General features: G+C 38.9%; 1 protein-coding gene across 1 annotated transcript; it reads left to right on the top strand.

Annotated features, from left to right (window-relative positions):
* Positions 1 to 608: 608 nt before the first annotated feature.
* LOC104401827 (zinc finger FYVE domain-containing protein 9-like) lies at positions 609 to 8,576 on the top strand (the record flags this gene model as incomplete). The annotated part of the gene is made up of 3 exons (XM_010009529.1): positions 609 to 678; positions 1,430 to 3,504; positions 8,460 to 8,576. Coding segments are annotated over exons 1-3 (2,262 nt in total), but the record flags the coding sequence as incomplete, so codon positions are not given.
* Positions 8,577 to 12,277: the final 3,701 nt, after the last annotated feature.

The following is a 12,277-nucleotide window of genomic DNA, read 5'->3' as shown; positions in this document are numbered from 1 at the left end:
GCAAACAAGGATTATTAAAGCAGGCATTTTAAGAGCTAGCACAACTCAAGTGACACCCATTAAGTTCTTTAACAACTTCTACAAACATGAATCTGTGAAGGAGCTCTGGGAGGAGTGACACACAGTACTGCTAGCCTCGTATACATTAAAAATCACAAGCATGGAGAGTTTAAACTACTTGCTCAAAGCCACATGAGCTAATTCGTGGTACTGTGGAACTGAAAGCTGGATCTTCAAATTGTTAGTTGGCCTTCTGATTCTCTAGACTTATTCGCTGATTGGGGTTGGAGCAGTTTCTTCGCTCTTGCCATTACGGTGATCCTGATGGTTAGATACATCACTGTGGGAGAGTGGAGGTAATACAATCCAGAGCAAGTTTGAGGAGGTTGTTAATCTGAACTAAACGAGTTTAAGCACACAAATAGTTTTTATTCCTGGAAAATACTTTTGTGCATGTGATGTATGTAATCTTTGATTTACAAAGGACTCCTTTTCCCCTTAAATCAGGGCAATATGTAGTGGAACACTGCTGACTGAAGGTTAAGTATCTGACTGTAATTTGTTCTCTGGCAGGTTCAGACAAGAATCTGGTGGTCTTTCCCTGACAAATGGAGAACTATTTCCAAGCAGAGGCATATAACCTCGATAAGGTTTTAGATGAATTTGAGCAAAACGAAGGTGAGTCATTTGAACAAGATGGTTGATGCACTTTAGATGTTTTCTACAGACAACACCACTGAAGAGGGAGTGATCTGTGATACCCTTTTCTGTTTTGACTTACAGATTAATCTCAGACCTTGAAAAAAACATCAGTTCATTTTGCATGGTGTGTCTATCTTCAGCATTTATTAGTAGTGTTCTCTTCTGGATCCATTCATCTTGTTTACGTCTTTTAATAACAAACCTTCCATACACTTTTAAAATAAAGGTTTTGTGAAGCTTGATCTCAGTGGCAATAATTTTAATCATTTATTTTAAGCCGATCAGGCAAAACTTATTTTAAGCTTCTTTTGCAGTTTTGGGAGGCTCATGCCTGGAAATGTTTTATTGGGTCACATAAATCATATAATGCAAGTTATCATATTTGAAGTATTAAATTTTTTGCTTAGTCTAATTGCTCCTTCTGTGCTGTCAAGGAAGTTGAACTTTTTATGGGAGTGGGAATCTTTCTAGGCATTTCTAGCTGTCTAAAGTGTATTAATCAATAGGTTAAAGTTGCTTGTGCAAATTCAATCTGATATTAATTGTAGCTCTAAACTTCCTGAGTTCTAGAAGCATTATGCAGTTACACTACTAATCAAGGGTGTTAGTTACGGCAGATGTGTTTTACTCTGGAGCCCGTATTTGAACATCTCTACGTTTATATTTGGGGTATTTTAATACAAGTGATAATAGGGCAGTAAGTTCTCTTATTTAAACACTTTTTCAGATGCCGCTGTTTCACCTACACTTTTGGGTGCCAAGTGGAATCAGATTCTAGATCCACCTTCTCGTCGTCTGTCATTTAACCCAACCGTGGCCAATGTGAATGAAGCTACAACTCCTAATGAATGTCAACAGAGATTAAAGTCTTTCTCCTTGTCTCATTCAGTGACTACACCAACAGGAGGAGGGGATCTCTGTGCTAATGGAAAGGATTTTAGCATAAGCCCAGAGACCCCAGTCATGTGGATTGATGATCAGGCAGCAGCAGATGATCAGTTGCTTAAAAGAAATAGTAATCGGGATGATCAGTGTAATACTGTGGAAACAGGAGAAAAGAAATGTGGGAATATAGCTTGCTTGCCAGAGGAGAAGAATGTACTAGTGGTCGCAGTGATGCATAACTGTGACAGAAGAACACTACAAAGTGGTGATGCGGTGGATTGTAAAACTTACAACAGTCCATCCCTAATGGACACTATTAGCTTTACACTGGATAATGAAAACCGACAGAGTGGTCAGTTTAGTGTTACTGTAAACGGATCCACAGAAAAAGATACAGATACAGAAAAGCAAGTAAATAGGCTGTGCACTGAAGATGACTCTCTAAGTCATTTGCTTAATGCTTCATCTGAAAGCCTGACTGTTGCATGCCCCTCCTCTCGATTAAAGGATGATTTTAATATGAATAAAGATTCTCTGTTTTCAGAAGCTACAACTGCAGGGATTAATGCAGTGACTCTCTTGCAGAGACCAGTTGATGATACTGCTAGAATGCAAGAAAATTGTGTATCAGTTGAAAATTTTACTAGTAAAGCCATTCCTCAGAGAACGGATCTAGAACCTAAAAACTCTACTTCTGGTTCAAGTAATGGAAGCTTAATTGTGGAGCAGGAAACAACCCAACAGTTACAGTCTAGGCTACCTGGGCTCACAGAAACTTGTCAATCTAACGTGGCTGGAAGTGGCAATTACAAAGAATGTGTTGCAGAACATTTTGCCCCTGAGGATGTTAGTGCCACTGAAAGTGAAGTCATTGAATGTGGTAACAATCTTGGCACAACAGAATTGCTCAGCATGGCAGAGTGTTACCCTGAATCTCAGGAGATGACTAATTGGGAACTGACAAAGTTGAATGAGATGAATAATAAGCAAACTCTGGGAGAGAATGAAAGACTCTTGCAGACAAAACAGCCTGATGAGGCATGTAGTAAAGAAGGTGGAGATGGGATGATGGAGGCAGGCATAGACTTAAAAGGGACTGGTATAGATGAGCTTGAAGGGTCCAGTCTCTCTGATGTGATGGCTACATCAGCAGCAAGCTCTCTGTCTAATGGTTGTGATTCCTATGGAATGCAGAACCCAGTTGTTGCTCATGTTCCAAAGACTTTACCTTCCAAGGAAGACTCGGTAACAGAGGAAAAGGAGATAGAGGAGAGCAAGTCAGAATGTTACACTAATGTGTATGAACAGAGAGGAAATGAGACCACAGAAGGGAGTGGTCTTATTTTAAACAGCACTGGTGACCACATTAAGAAAAATTATTTACATAATCTTTGTAGTCAGGTTTCATCCATGCAAGGGCAAACTTCACCAAAACCAGTGACTAATTTGCAATCTATCAGTGTTCCTTTTGGTGGTGCAAGACCTAAACAACCTACAAATCTTAAACTGCAGATTCCGAAGCCATTATCGGACCACTTACAAAATGATCTTGTTCCCCCAAATTGTGGAGGTAATAGTAAAAACAAAAATGTCTTCGGTAAGACACAATTAGGTGATACAGCAAACGTGTTTCCTGGTGAAACATCTTCAAATGCCTCTGTTACTGATACTAATGGGGAACATTTGGAAGAGTATGAATCTGGAGTCTCTAGTAGTCCGTGCCTTGCAGTAGCCCCAGATAGTCCTGATAATGATCTCAGAGCTGGTCAGTTTGGAGCTCCAGCCAGAAAGCCTTTTACGACTTTGGGTGAGGTGGCTCCAGTTTGGGTTCCAGATTCTCAAGCACCAAACTGTATGAAATGTGAGGCCAGATTTACATTCACCAAAAGAAGGCATCATTGCAGAGCTTGTGGGAAGGTAAGTTCGTGTTTTGTGAGTAAGCTAAAAGCACCCTTTTTTTCCTGATACTGCACAAAATCAAATCAGAGGGCTTCCTAATCCACTGGCTGTAGTTAACTGTGACATCTCTTCCTAAAGAGCCGTGTTTGGTTTGTGAAGGAAGAAAAAGGAGCTTGTAAGCTCTAATCTATTTAGGGTCTTAATTGAGGATAACTGATTGTTATTTATAGCTGAAAGAATTATTAGCCTGTATGAACAGTGTATTTGTTGATTGCAACAATCAACATCATTGGATTCATGTCGAACTGCTACAAAATGGCCAAATGCAGGAAACTTGTTTGCAGAGATTACTGCATCAATAATCCCATTGAAGATACTGAAGCCTATTGATGTGAATTGGAAGTGTGCTGTTGAATTGCTGGTGTTCCTGCTGGGTGAGGTGGCTGATCAACTTTCTTCTTTGAAGTCTTTACCAACTTTCCTCATATTGCGTATATGATTTTAAAGAACATACACTTGCTCTTGGAAAAAAATATAGTAAATTAACTGTAACATGATGTATGTGAAATGGTGAGAAATTTTGTGATGAAGACAACTAAACCATGATTTCTGTATCATTTTATGTTTTGTATAAGAAATGTTTTATTGTTAACTTTTTAAAAGTTATATATATGTGCATCTAGGTCAACACAAATTCTTAGGTGACAAGTTTATGGTAAAGGATTAGCTTGTGAAGTATTTCCAGGTATCTTGTTGCTGAAATACATATCAGTGGCACGTGGGAAGTATGACCTTAGGAAAAAAATATGGAGATTCAAAAGCAGTAAACCGACAGTCTTGTCAAGTACATATTCATGAGTATTTTCAAGATGGGAAGAAATACTAAACCCCACTAAAAACTGGAGTAGAGGTAACTTTGGTTCATGTAGAATCCAAAATTGAAATGGAAGCAGAATGAACCGAACAAAGGACTTAAAATAAGCAAATACATTTGGAAAGCTCAAACCCTTATGCCACCTGTTTCTGGAAGCAGCCTAGCAGAAAACCCAGGCTTGCTCCTCTGGAATGGACTATATATGTGTCCCATTTGTCTCTTTGAGTGCTATGCATTTTGGTTACTAATCTCTTCACGGCAACACCAGATGTGTAGATTGTATTGAAATTTGATTCTGAGACATGCTGAAAAGTCTCTCCCAGGAGACTTTTAAAAGCTAAGCAAACGTTCGTTGTGTGCTGCTCCAGGACTTCCAGTTGCTTGCTTCTGCCATCCTCTTGCAGGTTGGTGGCAGTCATGATGTGGAGCTAGCAATGCAATAAGCATTACATGAGGTACCTGCTTACCTTTTGTGAAACTTTTGATTAATATCTTTTTCTCATTGCAGTTAAAGAGAATCTGTAAGGCATGTGAGTTAAGGGATTGTCCATTTTAGCTTTGATATATTAACTTTAGCAGTCAGTTATTTAGGTCATTCTTTTGGGTTTTATGAGTTTAACAAATACAGCTACAGTGTTCATTTACAGTAATGTTTTCTTCTTACTTTTGTGTTTTAAACAAGTTTATTGCTTGGATTTAATTACTTCCCTGTAGCAACTGAAGCCCTGAATTGCACAAATGAGAAGCAGAAAATGAAAATATCTGTAAACAAAACAGATAGAACAAGGCCAAAAAAAGTAGCGTAGTTTCTTTTTCTTTTTAAACTGCTGAAGACAAGCCTCAAGAACAACCAACATTGTTTCACTTTATATATGGGAAATGGATACAATAAAAGGTCCCTCTGCTCTGTAGGCAAATTTCTTTCTCAGATGTGAAAAATACATTGCATATTAGTATTTTAGAGTGTTAGAATAATCCTCAGAATAGCTTGTTTCTAGAAGCTTTTGTTAGCTAATGTTGTCTGGTCAAAATTTGTATACATGCAGTCAAAAAGATATTGCAGAAAATTCTGGTACTACATGCCTTTCTCTGAAGAAAAAAATACTCATAAATGCTAAGAATCAGTATAAGTCAAATAATACTTCCAGCAAATTGCTTAACAACATTTAATTCCTGTGACAATTCCAGGTGGAAAGAAGCCAAAGGTTTTGACAGGCAAGTTCTGATGAATCTAGCTGGTGGCTTGAGACACAGCTATTCTCAGCTGTCTGCTTTTGCTTTCTGATTAAGATCCCCATCCTCAAAGCAAATCATGCTGACCATGTGCCTCTGGTGTAGGTAACTGCTGAATCAGAGTGACACTTCCACTGTTTCTGCTAAATGCATCAATCTCATTTGATCCCATTTTCAGCACTTGCAATTAATTGTTTCAAGGGAAGCCATGGGACTAAATATTTCTGAACAAAAGCTTTAGCACAACAGTTTCTTTTAAAGCTTTCTGAGCATCGTGGCAAATGATTATGGTAGGAGTGAATGTATCTGTTTCATTTGGGAATGAAAATTGCATTTAAAAATAGGTAAGTGGCACCTGGGAAGTCTGCCTCGGTTTTTAATTTCAGGATAATAATTGCAAGATTAATGGAAGATCTGAACCTCAGGGGACTGGTAGAAAGTAATACACTTACAGTAAATTCTGAATTAAAATTCACACCCTGAAGAACGTGTGTGAACACATTCATAAATTTTACCTTATGTATTTAGCATTTTCTATTGTCAGGTGAAGCAATCATCCTTGATAGGAAACCCAGAAAATGTGTATTTCATCTTTATACTGCCAACCAAAACTATAGTTTTGCACTAGAAAGTATAAAAAACCCACCAAACCCCCTGGCAACTAATGCTTTAACAACTCCCAGTGAACCTGAAAACCCTAATAATAGAAACTCACTTTGACACTGCTGTGTTATTTTTCTATAGCATGATATACTGAGATATAGTGACTTGGTGATGGTTAATAACAAGACCAAATTGTCAGTTGTGCTGGACTGTGTTCTTCCTCAGTGTTACTACTGTTAGAAGGCTGATGCAGCCTAGGAAAGGAGGTATAGATGTTCTGTCGTTGCTTCTGCTTTCTCTTCTAACAGTTAGATCGTTGCACTTGGGAGCCTTGCTGAATGCACAATGTGTCCTAAATGCATAAAGGGTCTTAAATTAGGTATTAATTTGTGTAGGTCCTTCATTTATCGTTGAAGACATTGATTTTTCCATGTTCAATATTGAACTTTCAACTGGAAGTTTCTCCCAGAGAGCTAAAATGGTGTCAAATGTCTCTGAAATATGCTGTGATGTTGTTGTTAATATTCCCTTGAAATTGGGTTAATGTGTAAATGCAGAAATCAGATTTTTAAAGTACATTTGCCTTTTTTTCAATGATTTTTTTTTAAGGTTTTCACATATGCAAAAGGGTTGTTTTTATTTTTGCACTAACATGCCAGTGTACACACACTTCTATTTTGTTTCTGAAATGTTTAAGTTGACATAATTAGGAAACATTTAAACTGGTTGAAATGAGGCAGGGTGAGCTCTTCTTTCTTCACATTTGATTTTCAGCTCTCTTGGTGAAATCAGAGCTTATTTTATATGGGCTTATTTTAAACACTTGCCACTAAAAGACTGAAAATGGAACAGGCTGCAAAGTGGTCATAGTTTGGTGTGATCCTTAACTCAACTGAAGTTTAGTTAGGCTTACATATATCTATGTATGAGAATCCTATGTAGCTTCTTTTCTATATTACAGAAACACTGCTGCTGAAGTGATGATGGAATAATTTTTTGGATTAAGAAAATATTACAGATCATAATAATGCATAATGAATTGTAGATATAATATCCATTTAGAATTGGAATTTGAAATTCTCTCTTGATATCTGAACTCAAGAGGGCTGCTGCTGTTTCTGGATTTCCTGAGTGTAATATTATCTTTCTGCATGAAATGGGTCTTCATCAGTACCTCCACATCACCTGAACAATAACCCTGAGGAAATACTGGTTGTTTTGTTTTGAATAAAGAAAATATGATTATTTAAATGAAATAAGAAATCATTAGGGCAGCCTGATCTGTCTGTTCTGCAGGATTTTGAGATGGAAGTGACTGTTGTAGGATCATATCTGCATGTGACTGTTTCTTTTGGTGCATAAGCCATGCTCATGTTTTATGGTTTTGCCTGTCTGGAGGAAGCCTCAAGACTGTTTCTTGCCCAGGACTGGGGAATTGTTAGAGCTGGTTCAGGTGAGAAGCACCAGTGATGTGACAGCATCTCTACAGGAGGTTGTCCTCCCAGGGATTTTGCACTAGATCCCCTCCTTAGCAGCCAGTGTGTGTAAAATGCAGTTACTGGTTTCTCTCCGGTGTTGAGATGCTGTAGTTTTTGTAATCATTTAAATACAAGGTGCTTTTATTCGTTATCTGTATAAATGGAGTAAGATTTTCTTGTAGTACCCATGTCATTCAGCTTTTTAAAATGTCTTGTTTTATATGTTGAACACTTTTTGATACATCACTGCTCAATTAAGTCTCATCTGAGGAATAGCTTGTTATATATGAAGAGATTAAATAGCTAGAGTTGCTAATATATAGAAATTGCCCTGCTGCAGAGAAAAATGACCTGTTTGAATTAATCTGTGCCATAGCAATGTCTTCTGTAGAGAAAACTTGTGCATTTAGACATAGTTGATTCTAGAAAGTACTCATCCTATTTCTAAGACTGAAATTAATTCCCCAGTTGTTATTTGGGTGAGGTATTGTAAAGTGGTAGGAATTTATCAACCCAATGTCATTTATGCCAAATGTGTTTTGAAAACACCACAGTGCAGTATCAGGACAACGTGCATCTATGTGTTCCATGTAATACTGCTTCATCAGGATTAGTAGGAAGGGCACGCTGGGCAGGTATTAGTCACTGTGGCTTTAGAAGGAAAATACTGATAATTTACCTCCTTATTTTGCATATCTAGAGCTTTGCAGATGCTCACTTGTCCAAATGCATCAGTTCATCACATCTTCTGAACAGCACTGAAGATGTTTCCTCTTTGGTTCCAGGTTTTTTGCGCAGCATGCTGTAGCCTGAAGTGCAAGTTGCTGTACATGGATCGAAAGGAAGCCAGAGTGTGTGTAATCTGTCATTCAGTACTAATGAATGGTAAGTGGAGAGAGAATGTGAGATGCAACACTTCACTAACTTTGTGTTGAGCTGCAGTGATACTGTTAAAAAAGAAAATAAATCACAATGCTTTATTTGAATGAGTAAGTATTCTAAAATAGTGAAGGCCCTGGAGAGACCAGCATGGAAGCTCTATGGAGAGTTGGGATTACTAAACTCAATATGCTTAACAAAAGGTAAAAACTGGTAAGGTTGAATGAGTTTGAAAGTTTTCATTTATGAGTGCTATCCCAGGATTGCAGAAACTGTGGCTTTGGTGGGCTTTTTGGTTTTTTAATTCAGGTGCCTACTCTCTGTCCTTTTAATACCTGAGTAGTTAACCTGTTACGCATTTGTATGGGATACCAAAGAGAAGAGTGATTCAGTTGTCCCTCTTCTAGATTATACACTATAGGAAACTGGGAAAGTAGTCTTTATCCACAAATTAACCCAACCCTTCTTCCCCCTTAACTCCTTAATGCTAGAGTAGGGCGTCCTGTCTAAAAGCCTGTCCAGAACTGTGGACAGCTGGGTTGGGATTATTGCTTTGGGCGTGTTACTGGGGAGTCTGTCAAACCCAGGACTGTACTGTTGCTAAAAGCCTGGTGTGAAAATGGGGCATACGAGAGAGGTCACAAGCAGTTAGGAAGTTAACAACTACAACAAACCAGAAGTTTTGCTTGGTGTAAGGAAAAACTTGTGTTTGGGTTTGACCAAAGGGCCACAGAATCTATTTTGAATATTGTACTTTATAGTGTTAACACTTTAGATACGTGGTTTAAATATGGGCAAACACAGACTATACTTCCCTCTGTATCTTGAGGCCTTGGCAAATCTGAAGAACTTCTGTTATGGCAGTTACCCTTGCACTATTATGCTGCCCAATTGACTTATGTCCATGACCCTGACACAGCTGTTGCTAAAAGACTCAATGTTCACTTTTTATGTCTGGAAGTGAGAAGGTAGAAACATTGGATTAGGTTGAGAGAGTATCCATGTGAGTGCTTAAATCATGAGAAAACCTGTCTCACTGTGAGAAGTTCCAGGCGCTGCCTTCAGTTTATTAATGGAAAGGTGAATAAGTGCCTGAATCTTGGGGTTTAAATATGTATTCGGATAACCGGAACCTGATGATTGAAGTTACTTCAGTTGTGGAGGAAGGTCTGACAGGCACAATCTATAACATGTAGTAGGCAGAATGAGAAGTAGACAAATCCAGGTTCTCAGTGCAAATTTGGAATCACGGAATCTCCATTGCTGCAAATGTTTAGGTAAACTTTGGAGACTTTTATCAAAGATGGCTGCTGTAGTTTAAACCAAGGATTAATTGGGAAAATGCTGGTTTATGTCAGCATTCAGACAGGGCAATTTTGACCGTATCTTTACTGTATAGTAGATTACTTGGGCTGCTGTTTTCAGAAAGATCTGCGGATTTGTTGAGGGTCTGTCTAAACTTAGAAGCTCATAGGTTTATTTTTCTCCAAAGGGGTTCAGTATTATGCAGGTTTGGTTGAAAGCAGGTGAGTGCTTAGGCTTGACATGAGCATCCAAAATTAGTAGGCAGTTTATGTTATTAAACAGGAATAATTTTTTCCCATTTCAAAGAATTTAAAGATTAATTGATGTGCAGTGGTAGGTTGTAACTGCTAACAATTCTTTACTGTAGGCCAAATATGTAAGATGATAGAAAATTTTAGGTTATAGTATCTAAAAATTGAAACCGAATCCTGACATTGATGTTGAAGGGGTTGTAAAATGTTACTTTTTGAGATGGAGAAAGTACGCATTTCAAGGTATACAAGAACACGGAATTACACATACACCTGGCAAAAGGCAGCTGGCTCCTTTTGGTGGTGAGTAGGATTTGTTTTCATCTGGGGGAAGGGAAGAATCTGAAAATATTTCAGTTGAAACCAGAAGTGTTCTTGTAAAAAGGCATAATAAAATTGATCCTATTGTAATGATTTCCTTTTAAAAGCCTTTCTGTCCTGTTGCCAGGACAGATAGACATTAATGGCAGCAGTGACACCACTGCTTGGTTTATTACAGAGAGAATGCTGCTGCCTGCTTAGGTGTGCTTGCCCCAGGCTGCCTCTCTGTTTCTATCCCTGCTGCAGTGCTGTGTGATGATGCTTGTGGTTACTGGTTAGTTAACTTGTAGCCTGATTGTATCTGATCCCTCCTGATCTCTGCAGTTTCTTTGTGGGTACAGTTTTGGGTTTTTTTTTCCACTCAGTGCAGCAACTTAAGCATTAATCTTCGCACAGTCTTGGAACCAGGGTAGGAATTGTGCTTTAAAAGTAGTTATTTCAATTTGGTTGCTTGGTATCTGGTCTGTGTTTCACTGGGGTGTGGGGGGAGGGCTGTATGTTTTCTGGCGCTTTTCCATTGTCAGGCTGTGTTTAATAAGTTTCCAGTGCTATTTTTACTGTATTTTCAATTGGTAGATATCCTGAATTGGCACTTTGCTTGATTTAGAGAAGGCTTTAAAAGTTCTTTTACCATGCTTTGACTTTTCTAATAAAGGCATCCTAGATATGTAACTTTTCTTTGTGCATCTATAACACTTCCTTCTTTCAGGACCTATACTCCAAATGAATACAGAATTGATGTTAAAAAATACTTCAATTTAATTAATCTCAAATGGACACGTCAATATCTTTTCCATTGGCAAGCATTTCACTCCACTGGTTTTGTGGGTTGATGAGAGGAAGCAGGAGGGGTTTATGTTCTGTTGTGTTGTTTGGGGTTTTTGCTCTTGTCGTTTTCACCTTGGTTTTCTGCCAGTTCATAGCCAAAGGAACCTGAAGATGCACATGATTTATTCAGGCTTTATAGCTGCTCTGAGAGCATAGGTGACATGATATTATGTCTGACTAGGGAAATGCGTTTGATTGTAGCATACTAATATGGATGAAAGTGCAAGTACACATGAATTTTCTGGTACTTTCCATAGCTACAAGCCTTCTTTATAAATGAAAAAGAAATAGAACTGTGGAGATACAGTCTGTTTCACTAGCTAGAGGAGAGATTTCCCTGTGATGGATTGTCCTGGGTTCAGCTACAGCAGTCCTTTTTCTCCTTCTTAGTAGCTGGTGCAGTGCTGTGGTTTTGACTTTCAGCCTGGGAACAACACTGATAACACCGATGGTTTTAGTTCTTGCTCAGTAACGTTTACTCTGACCAAGGACTTTCTCAGTCTCATGCTCTGCCAGAGAGGAGGGGAAGCCAGGAGGATGCAGAGACAGGACACCTGACCCAAACTGGCCAAAGGGCTATTCCATACCACAGCACGTCATGCCCAGTATAGAAACTGGGGGGAGTCACCCAGAAGGCCCAGATCGCTGCTCGGGTCGGGCTGGGTATCGGTCGGCGGGTGGTGAGCGGTTGTGTCCTTTTCCCTTGTTATTTCCCTTATCATTATTATTGGTAGCAGCAGTGGTTTGTATTATACCTTAGTTACTGGAGTGCTGTTATCTCAACTCGTGGGAGTTACATTCCTCCGATTCTCCTCCCCATCCCTCCGGGAGCGGGGGGAGGAAGGAAGAGGGGGGCAGTGAGCGAGTGGCTGCGTGGTTCCAAGTTGCCGGCTGGGCTTGAACCACAACATGGATGTTCTTGACAAAGCAGTTTTAAGTGTTACTGTTTGGGCAGCTGAATAAAGGCTCAAGTCATGCCTTCAGAATGGACAGCATTAAGGGTGGGTTTTTTTATATAT

This window comes from Nestor notabilis, unplaced genomic scaffold (assembly GCF_000696875.1).
Source record: "Nestor notabilis isolate BGI_N333 unplaced genomic scaffold, ASM69687v1 scaffold15472, whole genome shotgun sequence".
In the NCBI taxonomy this organism is placed as follows: Eukaryota; Metazoa; Chordata; class Aves; order Psittaciformes; family Psittacidae; genus Nestor; species Nestor notabilis.
Note: the sequence above shows the minus strand (reverse complement) of the source record. Positions and strands in the feature narration are given on the sequence as shown.